The sequence below is a fragment of the Centruroides vittatus genome, unplaced genomic scaffold (genome assembly GCF_030686945.1).
Source record: "Centruroides vittatus isolate TY-2023 unplaced genomic scaffold, ASM3068694v2 scaffold_520, whole genome shotgun sequence".
NCBI classification, from domain to species: domain Eukaryota; kingdom Metazoa; phylum Arthropoda; class Arachnida; order Scorpiones; family Buthidae; genus Centruroides; species Centruroides vittatus.
In genome coordinates, this window is record NW_027122712.1 from 548,145 (window position 1) to 571,691 (window position 23,547).

At 28.4% G+C, this 23,547-nt stretch overlaps 1 protein-coding gene across 1 annotated transcript; it reads left to right on the plus strand.

Moving 5' to 3' along the window:
* The first annotated feature begins 436 nt into the window (after positions 1 to 436).
* LOC136989422 (dynein axonemal assembly factor 11-like) lies at positions 437 to 22,425 on the plus strand. The gene is made up of 8 exons (XM_067287562.1): positions 437 to 489; positions 887 to 980; positions 4,136 to 4,252; positions 8,577 to 8,642; positions 14,674 to 14,897; positions 15,275 to 15,494; positions 15,573 to 16,152; positions 20,770 to 22,425. The coding sequence occupies exons 3-8, from the start codon at positions 4,173 to 4,175 to the stop codon at positions 20,878 to 20,880; spliced, it is 1,281 nt and encodes a 426-aa protein (XP_067143663.1). The 5' UTR covers positions 437 to 489; positions 887 to 980; positions 4,136 to 4,172; the 3' UTR covers positions 20,881 to 22,425.
* The last annotated feature ends 1,122 nt before the right edge of the window (positions 22,426 to 23,547 follow it).

The window sequence follows — 23,547 nt, forward strand, 5'->3', positions numbered from 1 at the left end:
TTCTTTAAAGGGTTAAAGGTAGTCATATTCTGTTAAATATATACAGCATATATAACCATTAAAAAATCCGACATTCCGGAGATTGCCGGATTTTTGAATGTCAACCTCCAGAAAGGACTTTCTACGGGAAACTGGCACCCTATTTAGGTGCTAGACGCGTGAAGAAAACCCGGAAAACTCCACTCGGTCAATCCATGGTGAGGTACCAATTATTGGTGTTTGGTGTTTTCATTCACTCGGTTACTGGCGGGCAAATGTGAATGAAAACGCGCAACAAAATTGAAATACAAATAAATTGTAGAAATTTGTAAAACATTGACTATAAATTATTATCATGAAAGATAAATGAAATATAAAAAGATATTCTTAAAACTATTTTTTCTATGTAATCATTTTAAGAAAGGAGAACAACGATGGTGGCGCTAAGCGGTAAGTGGGGGTAAACACTAGAATCCCTGTAATGCCGGCTCATCTACAAAGTATTTTAAGGTTGGCATATTAAATATGTTTAATAATCGAAATATTTATGATAAATTGTAATATATTTTTATTTAATGATATATAAATTAATTACAAACATTCTTAACCATTATTGGAATCTCCAGAGAAAAAAGATTAGAAAACATGGATATACTGTATTAATTAAATTGTTAATTTGGATAACAAAGACTGTCTAATTAGCTGGTGAAAATAATACTGTATTTATGATCATAATACTTGAATGATAGTAATATATATATATATATTTGGGATATTTGTATATGATACAATGAAGTATCATTATTCACCTAATTTTTAAAAATTAGGTGTATTGTTTGAATGAGCATTTTTATTGTAAAATACTACAGTATTTCTCAATCTTTACTAATTGGTAATCTTCTTTTAGCTGTTTGGAAGATTGCAACAATAACTTGAAATATAGTCCAATATATCCAGGAAGGTTGTGATCCTGTTATTAAAAAAATATTCAATTATTGAATGTAAGTATTGATTCTTACAGAATATGAATATAATTATCATATTTAGCGTTATCGGTAGATCTAGAGATGGAATAAAATTAACTTACTTTTTTATGATATAACTTTACCAATTAAATTTATTTTCAATGTCTATATATTGATGATAAATTTAATTCTTTTCTATTTTATTTCTTTTGTTTAAATTTCAAAAAGAATATTAAAGCTCTAGCATTTTTCTTGTTCCAAGTACTGTTAGAAATAAAAAAAAAATATATCAAGTATTTTTCATTTATAGTGTAATATTAGTTTATTTAACTTAATTTTTACGAGATCATTGCTGACAAAAAAGGCTTCCTGCCTAAGGCCACTCTTTGAAGTATCGACTAGACCAGGGATCGCCAAACTATGGCCTGCGAGGTCGATTCGTCTGGCCCATCACCGCACTGCCAAAAATTGGCTAAAATATATTTATATGGAAACATCTTAGATTGTAGATAAACTTACTATGAAGAAAAATCAAAATTATTGAATCAATTTTTGGCATTTTTACTTACAATCTGATTTTTGTATCTGATAGTAATATAATTTTCAGATAAATCAGTGAAATAAAAAATTTGGCGACTTTTTGCGACTTTGGGTGTCAGAGCGCTTTTTGTATAAATACCGGTACCTGCGATGAAGTTTTGAAGAAAAATGATCATGAACTTGCTGCAGCCGTCGTGTTTGTGTATTGGTAAACAAATATGTTGGTTGTCTTTATTTTCTGTATATTTGGTATGCTGTATTGAACAAAATGGTTATACAGCCCATGCTCGTCATTCACTCGGTTATGCTGTGAAAAAAGTTTGGTGACTCCTGGACTAGACAGATGAACTTTACACCCCTCGTTAATCTAGTGATGTTCCCATTCAGGGTCCTTTGCCCATACATAATTATTATACAATAAAACAATAAAAGTAACTAATACAATATCCATAATATAAATAATGTCTAGGATATTTCAGATTAAAGTAAAAATATACAAAAAATTTGTTATATGGTAGAATTTGCTTATTGTAATCACAGATATCATTATCAGTCATTTATGCTGCCAAAGGAAGCATGCTTTAAAACAATAAGTCAAAATACATTTTATGAAACTTTGCTTATTGTAGTTACAACAACAATAAATAAAAATAAATTTTTTCAAAAGTTATAAATGTCCTACAGGCTTTAGAAATGATTGTAGAAAGCTAACTGCTTTTAAATCATTGAAATTTTTTGTTCAGTTTGTCAACACAGTCTCTTCTTGACTTGCAATGGGTTTATGTTCTGAAAAACACATCATAATTCGAAAATAAAAATACAGTGGACCCCCGATATAACGCGCATGTCAGGCAGGAAACAACACCCACGTTATAAGGTGAACTGCGTTATACCAAGTGGCGCGGTGTAACGTGGTTCAGCTCTTTACTTTAGCAATAATGTCAAGCTTTTCTTTTACTCATCGTGCATACAATAATTAAACAGTATTCAAAATACATGCAGAAACTCAATACATACATAATTACTCAATATGCAGTAACAATAAAATGTGCTACTCGCTAATGCCGCATGGACCTGTATAGACATGTTTGAGCTTATTGCGTCGCAAACATCGCCTGCGCTATAACCGAGTGCATGGTATAGTGAGCAGTGCTATAATGAGGGCCCACTGTACTATAAATAAAAAAGGCTATATGCAATCAGATAGCAGTTCAGGGAAGTAAATTTTAGAAAATAATAGAAAAGTGATATTTATTGCATATTTCATAATTGAATTGATGTGTTTTTCAGATATGCTACCATAAAATTGAAATAATACAGTACTTCAAAAATGGAAGTGAGTAAAACAATTATTAACATTGTCAGACAAATCAGATGGAAGATTCTAGATTTACATTATTTACTATGTTTGCGACATGAAATGAATTTCATTATGCACAAAATATTATAAAAATTAAGAAAAATAGTAGAAAAGAATACACTAAATCTTTGAAAGTTATTAATGGTAAAGTTTTTGAAATCAAGAATTGTCTTTGCTCAAAAAAGTATATAAATCTGTTAAAATATGAAGAGAAACAAACTAATTTTGAGAATTTTTGGAAACTGAAAGATTTTAGCTTTCATCCATTTATGAACTTTCTAAATAAAAAACAGAATTTATTTTTATTTGGAAAGTTCATAAATGGATAATAAAACAAAGACTCAGAATATACTAAGGGAGAAATGGTTACAGATCTGTCTGCTGGTTACAAATATAGTAAATGAGTTTTCTAAAAACTGCCCATATAAAATGTTCTGTAAGACATCTTTAGATCTTTTACCCAAAAGAGGAAAGCCAAATATATTAAAAATATTCAATAACTTCCATTATATGCTACCATTAAACCACTAACAAAAGAACCATTTTCAAAAATAATTGTGTATCTAAAAAATTAAAAAAAATTTTAAAAAATTAATTAATCAAAATCATGATTATAAATTGTAAATTTGTTTCTAACTTTTTTCTAATAAATTTAATTATTTTTCAATGAAATAAGTCACTTTTTAGATACACAATTTTGAAAATGGTCTAAGTCATTTGACATCTGGAAAAACACATTTACTTAAAATCAAAAATAAAATTTTACAATCATAAAAAATATTTACATTATAAGACCACATATATCTATTGCATAAAACATTATGTAGTCCACTCATGATGATTATTGATTTGGATTGCAAACATAAAATGTCAATGATTTTAAAACACACTTATACTCTGGATAAGAAAAAATAACTTAGGTATGTAATGTTAGTCAATTATTGCATAAAAACATTCCTATTATTTAAGCAGTTCTTTGGCTATTTCTGATTTCTATTAAATTAAATATGTATCAATTAGTGTATGTTGATCAAAAATGTATGTTGATTTTTAATGGATACTTGATTTATATTGGTTCCAAGGGTGATTGCTAAATCCAGATTCTATTGTGCTTGGCATAGCATGGCCAATAAATTCAATCAATATTGTACTATGTATATTTTAATATTTTATCTAACATATGCATAATAATTTAAGTAATATACAATATTTTTTTAATTGTAATGTTTTTGTACAGTTAAGCATTTTCAACATTAATTATGTATTCATGATTAATATTAATTTTTTCCAGTATGTAAATATTGATTTCAAAGTAATTAATCTTCAGTATGACTATTCTTACTGAGAACATAGTGTTATCTCGAACAAGAGCCCAAGATTTAAACAGTGTGCGGAAATTAAATTGTTGGTAAGTTTGCAGTTTTATAAATGTTACTTTACTGGTAGAATTGCTATAAATTTTTTTAGAACAATTTGTAGAGTAATAAATAAGTTATAAACTTTAACATGATAGAAACTGATGTTAAAGACAAATGAACTATAATGAAACTGTTGAATTATTTAACTTTTAAACATAAACAAAACATTAATATTTTGATGATTAGAAATTAAGAATTATGAAGATGATTAAGAATTACTTTATTTTATTAAAAATAAATGTCTCTAGTCAAAATTGGACCATCCTCAGCTTAAACTCTTAGAATAGCATAGAAAGTATAAATTAATAATCTTCATTTTTTTTTTTTTTTATAATAAAAAGTTGACTTCTTGAAACTAGCTGAATTTATTTACTTATTCATTAAATAAAGTCCATGATTGAATATTCAAAGTCAAATGTAATTGAATATGAAAGTAATTTACCTCTTAATTTGTATCTATGAATGATTGCAATACTTTCATTTTTTAATTATTTAAAATTCAAGTTCAAACAGACTATTCTCCATAGTATATACATAGCACATCTAGAAAATAAAGAATGTTTGTGCGTAACATTCTACGCTGGTAAATTACTGCCATTGATTCAAGGTCAATTTGTTCTTTGATGTATTAGCTTAGCATGTGTAGAATTTCATTAACAGCAGGCTTATTGTTCTATTGCTTTCTCACAATGATATGCTTTTCATGTTTTATGAAATGAATAAATGTTAAAACATTTATTTTAAATGTAAAAAGTTTCTTAACATTCATGAAACTTTTTAGGGTTCATTTACACACAACAGTGACGTGCCGGCACAGTGAATGTTTAGTGACAGTGACGTTCTGTAAATACTCATCACTGAGTATTTACAGAAAATAGTGACATGACCATTCTGTTGGTGAATGGTCATGGACTTTTCTGAAGATGAATTGGCTATGATAGCTATATGTTTAGATGAAGAAAAAAAATGCAATTAAGAAAGCTCTGCAAGTGGATACATCAAGCATGGACAAAAATATCAACAGAATGGGAGTTTCATACACTTTATAAAAAATTGAGATGACGGATCTATATTTTTTGAATATTTGAGTGTCCCAACATGCATTTTATATTTTATTACACAAAACAGAGAAATATTCATTTTGTTCTCAATGTCCATGTATTTCGAACAAGATAAATCAAATAGAACAGGGTGTTGATGCACCATTTCAATTAAATGTTTGTCATCCTTTGAAAAACAAAATTTACCGTCAGTGAAAATATCATTCTTGTCAAATGTACTTTCACGGTACGGTCACGCTACTGCCACTGCACGGCACTGTGACGAGCGAGTCTTGACTGGGTGGTTTAAAACTAAGTCAATGATTTCCCACCGGCAAAAAATCACTGCACTGCACGGCCATGTCACTGTTGTGTGTAAATAAACCTTTACTGGTATAAAACTTTTAATAGTTTTACTTAAAGTGCATTTAAGACAGAAATTTATTAAAAACATATATATATATATATACATGTTTGTACTTTATATATAAGCTGTTATTAAAAATAATTTCATTATTGATCATTTCTATATCATGCAATCAAATTAATGCACTGATAATTACAATTTTTAAATTATATTAAATAATAATTCCATAATGTTAAATTGGTTAAACATTCATCAAATAGAAAATTATTGATGCATATTTTATAAATGTCAATTAAAACATTAATTTGTTGTAGAAATTAATGCAAAATGGACACATATTCAGTTAATTCTAAATAAATTTTTACACTAACAAAATTGTTTGACTTTTTTTATAAAGTTTAAAAACTGTTCAATTCATTAATTCAGAACTGGCTATTGTAGGTTATATACTAGCAACAAATATGTGATGCAGTTATAAACACTGAGATAGTGAAGTCTATTGCAAAAGTTTAAATGTGCTTTCCACAAAACTGTTTAGGTTATATTGTTAAATCAGTATGTTTTATTTATTAATACTATTATTCTTAATGCCACTAATATTAATGTGGTGAATTAACAAAATGATATTATTTATATTTGAATTTTAATTTAGCCAGTGGAATATTCTATAATTATTAAACAAAATAAGTGATGTGAATTTTTAGAACACTTTTATCTTTATGATAAAAGATACTACTCAAAGTAAGTTTTCTAACTGTGTATCTAAATATTGCAGAAATTCTTTTGCAATATTCTTCAGGCATTGTTCAAAATCCCTTAGATTGGTTCTTAGTGCTCTGAGTACAATTTAAACTGTCAATTTTTTCTTCTATAATCTTTCAACCTTGATTTGCTGGTTCTCATATTTAGTGGCTTTCTATAATTGTTTTTCCTTCATTGTTCTGTCACCTGGGACTGCCATATTTATAGTTTGTATCTTGTTATTTTCCATTAGCATATTGTTTGGGGTGTTATGAACTAGACATTTATTTCCCGGTCTGAAAATCCCAAAGTATTTTTTCCCTCCTTGTTTTCAACAATTTTTTCTCTTATAATCATACCAAGTCTTGCTGCAATGAAAGCCATACTTTTTGCAAAGATTCCAGTGAATGATTGTCAGTACTTTGGTATGTCATTCAGGGTAGTGAGTTTATGCAATTTTCTTGAGAGTTTATGATGTGTTGAACAGTTTGTTCACATTTTTTTGCAGAGGTGGCACTTCGGATTATGATATGACTTTTCAGCCTGTGTTTTGATTGCATTTTTTTATGCTTATTCTTGTGCAACAAGAGTTAAACCTTCTGTTTCTTTCTTTAAAGTTCCTTTTCTTGACCACTCCCATATTCTTCTACTGTCAACTTTTCCTTCAGTATTCTTAAGGATTGGCCATGGAGAGTTTTATTCTTCCAGTTGTCACTTTGTGTTGTCAATTGCTCTTTTTGGTATGCTTTCTTTGTTATGTTGATTTGCAGTAATTCAGCATTCTTAGCTTCTTTTAACATTTTCTCTTTACTTTTATGTATCCTAATAGACTTCTCTTTTCTCCTTCAACAGCTTGTAGTGATCCTTGTCCTCTTTCATAGTACAGAAGATAAAGTTTGTCAATGGATGTAGGGCATGATTAATTGTCATTATTTTTCATGTTTTTCAGTCTAAAGCATCCAGTTCTGTCTGAATCCAGTCAATTATGCCAGCAATGTAATGAGTAGCAGATACTGCCCAGGTATTACGGCTTTGATTGTATTTCCACTTTGTATTCAGCTTTGATTTTGAAACTTTCCAAACCTACCTAATATATTCTTTGCTGATCTTGCTTTTGGCTTTATTGTGTTTGATGTTTTCTTTTTGTAAGATACCCAAGTATTTGTAGCTTTCTTCAGGTAGTAAGCTCTTTATTTCACTTCCATCTGGCATTTTTAAACTAGTTTCAACCTTTCCTTTCTTTATCACCAAGGTTGCATATTTATCTAGTCTAAAATTAAAAACACCGTAAGTTCTTCAAATTCTGTTTTCATACATTGAATCCTGTGGCATCCCATTTCTGAAAATTTTAACCTGAAGCAAGTCAAAAGTAGACTGAAAGCTTTTGTTTTTCTGGATTTTTATCTGTCTGTCAGGAGAATTTCAAGGTTAGTTGTGTTTTAATTTTATATTATTGCCCAGTTTTGTTAAAGATAAAAGTTTTTGTATTTATCTAGTCCAAAGTCCATTGAAATATTGTTACTAAAAATGACAGTGTTCATCAGAGACTTGATTTCATCTGATGATTTTCCAAAAAGTTTCAAATCATCCATGTACAAAACATGAGACAGCCTTTTGGATGTTTGTAAAGTCTGGTAGCCTTGCCCAATTATTTTCCTTATTATTACTATTAATTATATATTATTATCTTTAAATTTTATTAAAATAAGTCATATGATTTTCAAATTTGACTTATGTTTAATAAATAAAATTATTAATTCCAGTTTGTTTTTAGTTTATCCTATTTGTAATTTATTCTTATTTTTCAATTTAGAAAGAGGTCAGCAAATTAAATTTAATTTTGGAAAGGAGTTGATATGCAAAAGAGATTATATATTGTATAAGTTTAAATCTCTAGTCTAAACATACAGTATATAAAGAAATTACCAAAATCACAGAAGGAACACTTGGGCGATGTTCTTTAATAGTCCAAATTAATATCACTTATTAGTCCCATATTTATCCACAACTTGAAATGTTCAGAATTTTTTATTTGTTTATTCCATATGTATCATTCATTCTGAATTTATTTTCATTCGAAAAATCCTTTTTTGAATGAAAATCCTTAATCCTTAATTCAAAATCCTTAATCCTTAATCCTTAATCCTTTTTTTTTTATATTTTTAGGGGCAGTGAATTATCAGATGTACATATTGTAAGAAGAATGCCAAATGTAGAAGTTCTTTCATTGAGGTCTGTATTCCTAAACTTTATTATTAAAAATAGATGTAAATTGTTGCCATTTATATTTATCTTTGTTTAATCATTTCAAACAATTTACTAAATATATATCAATGATTTTAAAACTGAATAACATGTAAAAAATAAATTTAATAATAATAATAATAAATTTTTGCAGTACAATTTGAAAACTTTACATTTATTTTTATAATATACATAAAAAATTTTACATCAAGAATAATGAAACATTTAGGAAAATAGAATTGAAAATAAAATTTTTTACACTAATGTATTAAATGCATGTATTATTATTATTTTCAATTTAATCCACTCATGATCAATGTTATGTTCTTCATTATTATCTTTAACACTTACCCTGCTGGTCCAGTTGATCTAGTTCCTTACCTGGGTGCTGACTGATTTAAGCAATTTTACAGTATTTTCTACTGAAAATAAAAAACAATTGACTAAACCTAGGTAAAAAGTAAAAATGGTGTCTGATATTCAGAACATTTATCTGTACATTACTCAATTTCGATGTGTGTGCACTTTATTTTTATGTATTATGATTTAATGTTATTTGGACATGTTTTAGAGATAAAGATAAAATGAAAAAAAATTAAAAATTGTATTTTTATGTATGAAATTTATAGTACATTGATGAATTTATTCAAAATAATGATGTACTGTATCAATATTATTAGTAGACTTTTTTCTGACTGTAGCTGTTTTTTGTAATTGAGTCCGTTCGGCAAATGTACATAAGATGGCATTAGCACTATCAGAAATTTAGGAATTTGACTTTTGTATTGACAATATCTAAAAAGTATATAAATTATGTAATATCATATAAACTATACAGGTTTAAAATAATAATGATATGTGGTTTATTTGTATTTTTTTTTTTTTAATTTCAGTTAGGACTAAATCATAATTGCAACATTTTCATCAGATAAATCAATATAATTAGTACTATATTTGTTGATTTTTTATTAATGAATTTGAACGATTATTAGTTAGTATGTTAATGTGCCATATCTAAACTTAACTTATATATAAAAATAAAATCAAAATTAATTAATGAATTAAAATTTAAATTTAAATCAAAGCATTTGAAACATAATATTTTGGAAAGTGTGGATAAAGTATTATACTTGTTGTCTGTCTTGATTGATTTGGTTATATATCATCCAGGCAGAGTTGAGCCTCTATTTATAGCACTTTTTTTTGTAAAGTTATGGTTTTGGTTTCAGTTGGCAGTGATGGAATATTTTGCTTTTAATATATACAGTAGAGCATCGATTATCCGACCCCCGATCAACTGTCACATCAGTTATCCGATTGCGTTCTAGTCAGCAAATTCAAATGTCCGCTAGTGATGTGGCACTACAATATTTGGCTATGTCTTGGCTACTTTTATATTATTTTTGTTAAATTTCTGTGTGTTTTAGCTGGCAACACTGGCTCGACCATGAAAGGGAGGCCAGTATTTAAATCAGGCTTAATTTTCTACTTTTTCTTTATTTTTGTATTTATTTTGTGCAAAATAAAGAATTAATTTTTAACGATACAATAGCGACGATTATTATTTTAAAAAAATTTTTGTTAGGCTTAACATTGATGAAAATTCAACGCGAAGAAGGTTATTAGCGATATACTAATATACTATACTAATAATGTATTTTTTCATACTTTTTGGTTATCCGTTTTTTCAGTTATCCGACCAATCCTAGTCCCAATTGAGTCGGATAATCGATGCTCTACTGTATATGAAATGAATATAGATATAGATAATACTATATTGCATTTGTAGGTATTTTTACGCATGAAATATAGTTAAAAAGGTTTTAAAAAAAGCTTTGTTTTGGGGTCAGGAACAGATTAACCCATTTTATATTGTCTCTTATGGGAAAATTTGTTTTGTTTTGAGAATGAATTAAGTTAAAAAACCAAGGTTTAACTGGAATTATCTGTTATTACTATTGTAACCATCGGTTCAGCAATTTGGGAATCAGCAACCTACAGCATGTGTGCTAAGTATGACTCACAGAGGGATTTTTTTAATAGTACAGAGCAACTTTGGAACTTTTGGAAATGGTATTGAATCTTCTACTTTGCTTTGGGACATCATAGTCTCTGAAATTGCAATGCTGAAACTTATCTAGCCAAATTATGCACTGGAAGATAGATTAGTATTCAAGAATAAACTCACAAACTTTTCTTTGAAAAGAGCTTATTTATGAAAATATTTGGTAAATGTATTGCTTAATTTTATTGGAATTAGTTTTAGTAATTTTGTAAGTCAGACATTTAGAAATTTTTGAAAGTTTTATATAATAATAATAAATCTTTAAATATACTGTATTTACTGCTAAGTTTTTATTTTACATAGCCAGAACTATGTGTACAGTGTGTATATTAACAAGAGAGAACAAAATATCACATATGCATTAATTATGTACTACTGTACAATTAATTATGTATATAAACACTGCTATATTTGCAAGTGCTTTTGGCATGCTATAAAATGTCGTCCTCAGGCAGACAATTTCAAATAAACCTTTTTTCGAACAAAGATTTTGAATTAAAATTAATGGCATTAGTCCTTTAGAACAAAACTAAACTTAGAACAACCAAATGTAAAGAATGTAAATTGACACACATGTGGTGAGATTGTACATACGCCATATTTTGAAAGTGCTTATAGCAGTGTTTATACATAATTAATGCTGATGTGATATTTTGTTCTCTCTTCTTAACCTAAGATTGACGTGAAATCCAACCTTTAAATTGAATTAACTTACAAGTATATATATTATATATATTGCATGATTATGAAATGTTTCATCTTATTTAGTTTATTAAATTTATTTAACAATGTCAAAAAAGTGATGAAAAAGTTTGATTTATCAATTTATAGTAACACTTATACAATGAAATTGTTAGAAAGTAAGAGTGGTTTAAGTGTTCGTTCAGAGATGCTATACTTTAATAATTAAATCGTGAGTTTTTATTATTAAGATATGAACAACAGGAACTGTAATTAATATTTTTTTTAAATTTTCTTGAATGTAGAAATAAAAATTGCATAAAAATGTTTGTTATCAAAAGAATAGAATTTAATCTAGAAAAAAACCACAACAAACATTAATTAATGTAAAATGGAGTTTTATACTGTAGAATTTTAAAAATTTCAAAAAATAATGCAATTGTGTGTAAAGAAAATGATATGTTATATGGTTAAGATAGCGATATCATTTTAAATGTGTGTAATTATTTTAGTTATTAAAATTCATTTTATAGTAATGAAATAAACAAGAATTTATAGAATACTAGCATTACTTATAATTATTGAATCATGCATCTTAATTTGCTATAAATACTAAAATAAACTTCAAAAAATTTGATGAAAACCACAAGGCACATTGTGTTATTAAAAAAATACATTCAAAAACTAACATCAAATGTTCTATATATTTTTAAACATTTGTTAAAAAATTTTAATTGTTGGTAATACCCATTGACATGGGCCTGAACCATCAATAGCTCAGCTTATATTTGCTATAGAGAATTGAAATAGGAGAAAATTGACAGTTGGCTTCTAATATTTTAAATCAGGAGTCTCTATCCTTTTTCTGAGAAGGGCTGTATGAGATGTAAAAGACAAGTCTGGGCAGGCCACTTATAAAATATATAGTCAAAGATTAAGATTAAAATTTTTTTTTATTTCTAAATAATAATGAACATTAATGTGAAATTTGCAACTGCATTTTCAAAAGAATATTGTTAGAATTAGGGATAAATTCTGTGGCACTCAAAATCTGTAAATATTTGTTGGACAATGATGGTTGATATTTGGGCTATAAATTCCCACTGTTGTCTATCTGCTCCTCTGTTCGTCCTTTGTTAATCTCAAGTATGGTGTTAGATAGCTGAAAATTGAGACTAGTTGTGGAAACTTAGGGACTAGAGGATCCAATTAATTTTTAAGTTAAAATATGATTAAAAGATGCAGCCTGGCATTGTAATGATGTCATAATAAATACCGTATATCTCGGCAGATAAGACGACCTTCAGATAAGACAAGGTATAAATTTTCATCGAAGTTTTATAGTTTTAGCTTATATCTGTCCTATAAGACGACCCCCAAACTATCAACGGCCTTTGAATTTAGTTTAGATCAGGCACTGACTTCCGTGAAGAGCGCACCATCCAGAAATGTATACTAGGATGAAATTTCCAAAGCTCAGGAAACAAGTATAGAGGTGTCGCTATCATATTGAAGAGCGGCGAGAGCGTGGACAAGGATGGAAATATCCACAAACATGGATGTCCTGTGAGTAAGTGCGCGAGAAGCGAGAGCGCTGAGCACACTGAACGGTCCTTTTATGAATTTCCTAAACAATCCTAGTATAGAACTTTGGAGGTTAACCAGATTATGTAATATAGCTCTGTTTATTGTGATAATGATGTTTATTAGATCTATTATAGTTGGTTTTAACTAAAATATTTTATATCAGTCACAATTCAAAAGTAATTTGTAATCTTTTTATAATATTTAATTTATAATATGTTTGAGAATCCATCTTGTTTAAAAACTGTTCTGTTTGCAGTTATAATATTTGGTGTTCCATTTAGTTTAAAGCTATTGTAATTTTAACAGCCTGAAGAGAAGCTCTTTAAAAAAGATAAAAACATTTACTTTAGTTGTATAGAGTTGTATAAAGTATCTTCTGATTTAAAAGGTTTTTGGTGCTAACTTTGAATATTAACCAGTTTAAAAGGTGATTTAGTTTTTTACAATGAATGATTTTTAAGAACATGGTATACATCATTTGAAGCACCCTGTATATTCTGTTTTGAGATATAAAAAACAAAGAATATTAAATTCATATTTCAATTTAATTGAATATCTTGCAATTTCCTTTGCACAAGAGCAGTTATACAGGAATTATATATAAATCATTACAAACTTATCCCACCTAGTGAAGGAGACCTAAACCCAACAATAACAGACTCTAGACTCATTACCTCTACCTCATGAGTTATCAGATATTGAGAAGTTCTCACCTCTGAGCATTTTGGTATGAGGAATATTCATGTGTGAAGGAACTCACTGAATTTACAGTACTTTGATTTCAGTCACTTTCTCCTTCTTTTTTCTCTGTTAGGGATCTGTCTTTGGTGCACTGTTTCAAAGAGAGCATGATTCTTTCAATATATGTATATCTAAATATATCTATATATATATATATTTTAAATGTGTGTGATACTCAGGATAAAGAGTTCCTTTCTTCCTGTTCTTGCACATGTGCTCTCTTGATCACTAGTCCTCCTCGAACAATCTCCTATGCCTCCTGCTCAAGGGTTTGGTTCAAAGAGAAGCCCAAAAAGGGAAAAGATGGCTGCCATAATTTTCCTCATTCTTATATCCTTGCAATTATCATCATTACTTTTCTACCAATCGGAGTGCATTCTGAACAATGACACGGTCAGACCTATTCAAACACTATTTGGACATTGAGAAATAAGCATGCAAGAGTTCTACAAAACCACTGGGTGAGAATATTAAAATAAAAGACTTAAATATGGAACTGAAGTACTACAGTTTATTGTCAAATTTTAGTGTAAATTTCTTAATAAAAGGACAACTATCAATTGGATATTTTTTTCCAATTGGTAGTTTCATTGTAAAACTTTTCATATTATATATATAAATATATGTAGAATTAATACATAAAAAAATATGGCATGTATGTTATGGAAACACGAAGGAAAAAAACTATTAAATGTGTCTTGAAATGCAGATGAAATACTATTTCTGAATAGTTTTAAATATCTATTTTTCTATTGACAAGTGCACATGAAATCAGATTTGAAAAAAAATTGCTATCTGTTCTTAGTGTTTAACAATGCAATGGTGAAAAAGTATTCTCTCTTATGAATATTAAGTGTAGAATAAGAAACAATGTTAATTTAAAAATTATAAAATTTATAAAATTATATATATATTTTTAAGATGATTGTCTTGTTCTATTTGCAGTGTCAATAACATTATAACATTGATAGATTTTGCGTATTGCCGGAATCTGCAGGAATTATATTTACGGAAAAATAAAATTGAAGATCTAAATGAAGTATGTTATCTTCAAGTATTACCTAGACTTCACAGCTTGTGGCTTGCTGAAAATCCGTGTGCAGAAACAGAATCTTATCGTTTGACAGTTCTTCGGGCTCTACCACATCTGCAAAAATTAGATAATATTAGTAAGTTAAAACACAAATTAACATATTATAACCTTACTATTGGAAAATTTTAATTCATTATAAAATAAATGAATAAAATTTTAATATATTTTAAAATTTTTAATAATGCCATGAACTATACACACACAGTTCATGTCATTTGCAGATTACTGTTTGATTTGGTATAGTTAGTGAGTAAATTATATGACAAAATGAAGTAAATAAGTTTAAATATTATATATTTTTAACATGTGATGGTAACATAACTTGTTTTTTGTATTTCAAGCAATCACAAAAACATCATGCCAAATCAATGTTTGATTTAAATACTTCATTCTGATTTATTTTAAAGAAAATAAAAATACTGAAAATATTAAAATTACTTTTTCTTTTATTAGTGGTTCAGCCAGATGAGGTAGAGAGAGCTAGAATTCATGGTTCTTTATTGATTCCTCCTCGAATTCTAAGTGAAGAAATATCACCTGAAAGTTCTCATTGCTCACCAATTCAGGATCAGAAATCACAAGATTTGCAAGACTCTTATGTACAAAATTTAGCTGATAATTTTCAAGAATGTTCATTGCCAATGGTTCTACGGCAAGAATCACCACATGACAGGTAGTAGTAAATTTTTGTTTTAGTATTTAGAATTGATTTTTAGAAATAAATAAATTTATTTAATTTTTGAAAATGTAGTGGAATAGGTGATTTCTCAAATAGATTTGGAAAAGAAATTTTAAATGATTTGGAAACAAGAGCAGAAATGAATAATTCCATTAAATCTCATCACCAAGAACAACGTCCTCGCTCAATTACTTTATTTGAAGATGAAGAACGACCTAATTCTTCCATGACGGCATCCTACAGTAGCCAAGGAAGCACCACACCATTATTTTCTACACCCCAATCTCACCAGCCTCATCAACATGTGTTTCATGCTCGTGTTCAAACTCTTGTTGATCATTCTGGTAGACGTGGCCGAAAAAATGCAGATATCAATTGTGAAACTATAGGATGTGATTCTATTCTAGAAGATCAATCTGGAGTGAGCACCCGCAGATCTTCTATGAGTGATTCGCAGTCATCTGTCTTAGATTTTCATCATCCATGCTTTCCTGATCCTGATGGTGCAGCTTCTAGTGGTGATGGTTATGGCTTATTAATGGAAAACCAAAGAATAATCCAAAATGAAATGCATTATAATGTTGAAAGTAAAAATTCTCAACAAAAATCTGGTTCTCCTGGTAGATTATTACCAAAAGGAGGAAAAAACAGGGTAAAGTATTATTATTATTATTATATGGGTTGTATAAATATGTTATTTGATTGATATTGGTGCCAAGGAGTTTTGAAGTTTTTAATTTGGAATGAATTTGGAGGTATAGCTATTTAAATATATTTTATATTTTTTACTTTTAGTGTATGTGTAAATATACAATCAGTGTCAAAATAATTCAGTCTACTTTGGTAATATATGAAACTGCTTTAAAGTGAAAAAAAATAACAAAAATTTAACATTTGAGTTTATTTGAGTTGTTATATTATTAAGAAACAGAATGTCAATGTTAAAGTTTCAATTGAACTAGAGTGGAAAATAGGGAGCTCTATAAACTTTGCACTAGTGTAGTGTAGACTAATGAGAAACAAGTTCAGCTGGAAATAAATAACGGTGGCCAAAGTGTTTCTCAGAAGGATCAGAGAGTAATTTTTCTGTAATTTTTGAAATAAAGCCACAAAAAGTTTAAGTTGTTGAAGGTCAGAGTGCCACAAGCTATCTATCTTACAGAGACAAGCATTCAAGTTGTGGCAACTTGCAGACAACATGTGTCATCACATTATGCATAATTGACAAACATTCATGATGTCATGAATATCTCTTATGGCATTCATGTAAGACATCAGGTCAAAATTATGTCAGGGCAGAAAATTGCCAAAATGATAATAATATTTGACTTCAAAATTATAAAAGCAATAAAAAACCATAGTCTTTTGAATTACATAATTCAAACAAAATAGATATGCTACAATTATCAATATTTCATTAATGCCATCTTCAGGCACTGAAGAATGTATTCCGAATACAAACAAAATTTGAATAGATACATCAACATATTGCAAACAAGTAAAACGGCAAGGCCGTATTTGGGACAAGGCTATGTCTCGGATACTCACTACTAAACGGGTTCACTTTGACACTCACCACAGGTGTGGTTCTCATCCTCCAATCTTCTTTGGTATCAGTGGTTTTGAGCGTGATCATTCAAACTTTGCTGGCCTTGGTCGCCAGCAAATGTATTTTCGGTCCACAATGCATTTTCAGTGAAATTAACCTATCCAACGTCAAAATTGCTCTCCGTTGCGTGTCACTCCGGGTTGAATTTTTGTCGATGCCTAACAAAAATTTCCTGTTTTTGAAAAAATAATCATGGCTATTGTATCATCTGAAATTATTTTCTCATTTTGCACAAACAAAATATATATATTAATAAATGTAACAAAGAAAAAACAATTATATTAGTATCTGCATTTATTGTTTAATTAAGTAGATCTGTAATAAAAGACTGAAGAAGGACAGAAAGCCTGAAATGCACTTCCTTACATAATAAAGTTGGAATAGTCAATTACTGATGTATTCCCTGTGTGATTAATTCTCTTCAGCAAAATTTATGCTTATTGCTAAGACTTCAAAACTTGACAAACTCTGATACCATCATGACAACATGCCAGCACATAGAACAAAGATGACCTTAGAGAAGATGGCCAGAGGTTCTGTATTATCCACCTTATAGTCCAGACTTGGTGCCAATTGAGTACCATCTGTTTTGCACTCTGCAGAAACCCTACTGCTAATATACAGTTCATTGACAATATCTGATATCAAGACTTTCTTCAAAGAAAATTCTATCATTTTATGCTCATGGGATTGACAGTTCATAGCAAAGGTGGCAAAATGTGATTGATATTGATAGTGATTACCTACAAGACTAAACTATATGGTTAATTTAATTGTCAATAATGTTTCTTTTTGAAAATGTCTAAATTTTACTTTAATAACCTGATACATTCTTTACCTGAAGATGAAATTAATGCAATGTTGAAAGTACTAGTGTATCTATTTTATTGAATTAAATTCGTATAAAGTTCACCAACTTTAGTAATGGTTTTCTCACATGTAAGGCCTACATAATGTTTTTGGTCTGCACCTAAGACCTTCTTCAAGTAGATTTTTTTTAAAATCAGATCTTTCTTGTACTGGTGTTTTAGATTGGAATGCTTAGAAGACATTATAATGTGTTTGAATTCAAACATTTTTCCTTCTTTAAATTTTCCTCAAATATCCAATAGGGTGCATCTATCCACAGTCTATGCATTGTCAATATTCTGTTACAATGTTGCATTGAATATGGACCTGCCATGCTCTTGAGATTGTTTTTTCTCCTCAATGTTGATGGGTAAGACTTGAAGGTTGCCTTAAATATTTCTAGTGCCTTTAAATTTCTTAGCTGATTTGTATGGTATGTATTTCATATTAGGATAGCTTGTTAGAGTTCTGGTTTAATCTCATTATCACTCGCATATATAGTCAATGTTATGGTTTTCTTTGGCTATATATGCAAGTGATGATAAGATTAATTATCCACAAATTCATGTGTGCATCATGTGGCAGCTGTGTAAAACTTCAAATGCCCACAACTTCTGATAAATGTATCTTTCTTTTCTGAAAAATTTTTGAGATAAAGGTTTGTTTTTTGCTGTAGAATCAAAATATGCAATAAAAAATGGGGGTTCCATTTAAGAAAATGAAATTGGCCCTGTTTTCACTGATTGTAGCACCATCAGATGGCTTCACTTTGTAGTTCCTTTGAAGTCTCTAACATTTTTAGTTCAATGACTTTTTTCCTGTAAGATGCACATTTTTCAAGAAATTTTACTAGATTGACTAAAATGGCCCACCCTGTACATAACTATAAATTTTAATGTATTACTGAATTTTAGTTTATTTTCACATAAATAAAATGGTTTAAAATATTTTATTAAAGTCTGTTTATTATGCATTTAATATTGTACTTGTCTAACATTGATGAAAATCAATTAATAAAATAAATTGTAAATAAATTCTTAGAACTTTTGTATTCAATTTTAGTCTTTTTTTTTTTTTTTTTTTTTTCAATAGAAACCTCATTATAAACAATAAGTCTTTTCCAGTGTGAACTAGTTTAAATAATTCACACTCAACCTTTTAAAAACCCGTAATAATAAATGAAAACAAACGTTTTCGACCGTTAACTCGGTCTTCATCAGGTTCTAACTATTGAGATTCAAAACTGTTTCAGAACGTATTCGAATTTTCGAATAGAACCATTGCGCGTTCGTGTTACGTGTTGTTGACATGCGTAATACGTGTGGCGCAAAAACACAACGTAATTACATTCTATATATAAATGAAGGGATAGGGATGTACATTAAATGGAGCTATGGGGAACATCCCCTTCGTAACAAAACTTCCAAGCTTGAGAAATGTTACACGCATCTTTAGAATTGATGCAGGTTGTGTGCAGTCCAGCCTTATATATTTCCAGAGTTTCCAGGGATCGCAGATGGTCCAATCGATGGGATATTTTAATCAATTCCGCGTTTTGCAGATCAGCACTTATGCCCGGGGTCGAGGCATAAGCAGAGAGGGTAGTGGTGCCTCTGTTGCGGTCAATATCATACTTATGCTCGCATAGACGCTTGTCGAGCGAACGTTTCGTTGAACCGATGTATACAAGCTCTCTTTGGAATCTGCCATCCCATCTGCGATCCCTGGAAACTCTGGAAATATATAAGGCTGGACTGCGCACAACCTGCATCAATTCTAAAGATGCGTGTAACATTTCTCAAGCTTGGAAGTTTTGTTACGAAGGGGATGTTCCCCATAGCTCTATTTAATGTACATCCCTATCCCTTCGTTTATATATAGAATGTAATTACGTTGTGTATTTGCGCCACATGTATTACGCATGTCAACAACACGTAACACAAACGCGCAACGGTTCTATTCGAAAATTTGAATACGTTCTGAAACAGTTTTGAATCTCAATAGTTAGAACCTGATGAAGACCGAGTTAACGGTCGAAAACGTTTGTTTTCAATTATTATTACTGGTTTTTAAAAGGTTGAGTGTGAATTATTCGCTTACACCAGTACAGAAGTCAAACTAGTTTAAAATTGTCAAAAAATTTTTTCTGGAATTTGTTTTATCTATGTATGTTTAGTGCTTTTTTTCATTAACTCATGTTGTAGATTTTTTATATTTGTTCTACAGCATTCTATTTGAATGTAAACTGAAGGTAGCCTGGTTACAGGTAGAAAACATTTCTTAAATTTTTTCATTTATTTAAATTTATACCTTTTTTGTCTAACATATTTTGACTTGAGTAGTTTTGGCCAATCTGAACTGAGAAATATTGCCATATTTTGTTTGTTCAGCAAAACATTTTGAGTTACTTAATGAGATGAAATATGCAATCAATGTGTGAATAAAGCAGACTCCAAAGATATTTTTGAAGTTTTAAAAATTCTTGGTTAACATTGGGAAAGATATGCTATATACGTAATACAGATTTGATACTAAAAAGAAAGACAAACTAACAATAGAGAACTGATAAATAGAAAAATTGCTTTATTTTCTAGAAATTCATGTATAATTTTGCAAAGAATGTTTAAAAAAAAATACAACTAACAAATTTAGTATGTAAAGTTTAAAATGTTATTCAATTCTAGTGAATAAATTATATTGTGAAAATTCTGGAATAATGACGCATTTTTAGTGTTGATCTAATGAATTAGTTTACAAAATTTACATATAATACTAAAAAGTGAATTTTAATTTTTTTGTTTTTATCTTTAGAATTCTAACATCTTATCTGCTGTACTGTGTTTGATCAAAGAATTGGATTATGCTAGTCTAGAAGTAGTAGAAACTGCAATACACTGCAGAATGGAAGAAATGGACGACTGAAAATGTGAATTCATCTTCCTGCTGCATTAGTTCTTTTATTTAGAGAATTTCATTATTGTATATATCATAATAAAAATACATTGATCATGAGCCAAAATGCAGAAAGTATTTAAATTGTCTGGAAAGAATAATTTTAAATTAAAATAATAAAAGTATTTTTATAACCGTACTTTTGTTTCTTTTGCATCATTCGTCCAAACCAATCCTATAAATTACTGTTTTTGACTAATGATCAATGTATTCAAAATTTGCTCCAAATATGAGTGTAATCTAGTCATAATGCAAAAAGTGGCATTTTTTGACTCAAAACTACTTAAATTTCTGTCCAAGAATCTTTATTTTTTACAAAAAATATTTACAAGAAGTTTTTAATATATTTTTGGAGATTTTTTTTGTTTTATATTGCAAAAATTTGAAATTTTGCTGTTTCAATTTTCTTAAATCTATTTCCATTTTATTTACATGTAACAATTATTATTCACTAAACCACACATCTTTTTTGTGTATGTACTATTCAAATATTTCGAAAAGAGAGATTATAAAAAATTTTAAATGGGACCATGAAATAGAATTGAATATTAATAAAATTTGAAGAATTTAAAAAATATTAATATAGAAAAATTTAAAATATACTCACTTGTTACTAGGCACGTGTTAATTGTTATGTTCAAATTGTAATTGGCTTAGAGCTTGTATATAAAAATGAAAACTATAATGTAAGCAGATTAATATTTATTATAGTTGATCAAAAATCTGTCAGTTAATAACTTTATACTTGAATCATTTAACTTAAATAATAATTTTCAGATCATAAACAGAAGTATACAGAAAATTATACAGTTTTACAATAAAATATCTAAATTATTCAGATATTTATCATACATTTATAAACTAAAAAGACATTAAAATATTTTATAAAATCATAATATTTGTCAGTGTTTTGAGAGAATTGATTAAAAAATCTAAAGTGTAAATGAGGTTAAAATAAGGTTAAAAATTGTCAAAATAATCTGTGTTCTTACATTCAATTGAAAGGTATAAGTTGGTAAGTGTGTTTAAGCCAGTTAAAAATATAAAATTGTTTTATCCGTTAACTATATTAATTTACTTTTTTCTCTTTACATTGGCATTGTCATAATTTTAAGTTATCTACGAAACCAATGTTGTGCTTTTATCATTTTATCCTTAATGCAAGTAAATTGAATAAATTAGAATATCAGATATTCGTCCATTAAACTATAATAAAATATGTTGTGAATAGAAATATTTACATCAAATTTTAGCTGTAATTTTAATTTATATCTTTATTTCTTTGATTCTAAGACACACTCAATTAAATATTGTAGGTTAAAAGTTTTTATGCATTTTCAATAGTACGCATATATCAATTTATCTATTTTTACTTTGATCAAGATGCTAAAATAAATTAACATGATACAGTTTTTTACACTTCACAATGCTATTTCTGTACTCTTTTTGAATGTGTAATGCATTTTTGTTTTAATTCTGTGTCATGAAATCTTGAAGATTTTTTTTTATACGATAAAGAACAAATTTTAGTTGAATAAAAGTTTACTATATCTAAGGGGAATATTTTTTTAAAACATGATAATTTTAAAAGATAATTTCAACACCTGCGGTATTACTGATGAAGATAATTACAGTGGCAACAGGATTAACAAGTGTGAAATGTTCTCTCCTGTAATGATAACTACATTACAGCTTTTTTTCTGTAGTTGTTAAAGAAATTTATTAGTTTGACATCAAATGTCAGGCACATCCTGATATCAGAGGCATTAAAAGATGAAAACAGTGTCTTAGAATTGAGGAAATATTATATCTTAAGAACAGTTTTTATATTAACAAAATTATCAGATTATATAATAATTATTAATACATTTAAAGATGTTTTGGCATTTGATGCAAATTAATTATATAATATGATTATACAGGGTGTTTCATGTAAGGTGTAACAAGTCAGTAGCTTGAAAAATGTGCTTTTAATAAAAAAAAAATGGAGAATAAAAGTTTACTATATCCAAGGGGAATATTTTTTCAAAACATGATAATTTCAAAAGTTATGAACAATATATAAATGAAAAGTTGGGAGTTCCATTTAAAATTTTGATGTTGCTGCTGTCCACTCAGAAGGGGAATGGGTGAGGTTTTATTTTTACAACATTAAAAAGGACCCTTGAAAACATTAAATTTATTCCTATTAATTTTTTAATAGAAACACATTTCTGAGTTATTGACTTGTAGTTAGTATTGCATTTTAAACATTTACCTAATAAACAATTCAAAACTTTTTATTTCTATGATTTATAAATAATAAATATGATGAATATTCAATTGAAAGTAACAGTGATTCAGAAGATACAAGTAAAATTAATTCAAACAGTAAATCTGGTTAGAACAATAAAATTTCTATTGTTTCAGAGAGTTCTTGGAACAATGATGAAATTTAAATGTAGTATGTAGAATTAACTGTAGTTTAATGTTAAATATAAAAATGAAAAGTTTCCACAATTGCTTTTCCATTCAAACATAACAACATGCCACTATATTTGGGTATAATGGTATGCTTGCTTATTACAGCATGCTGTTAAAAACAGGATATATGTTAAAGAAAATTTAATCTAATCAAAAAAATAGGAGTTTTGTTCA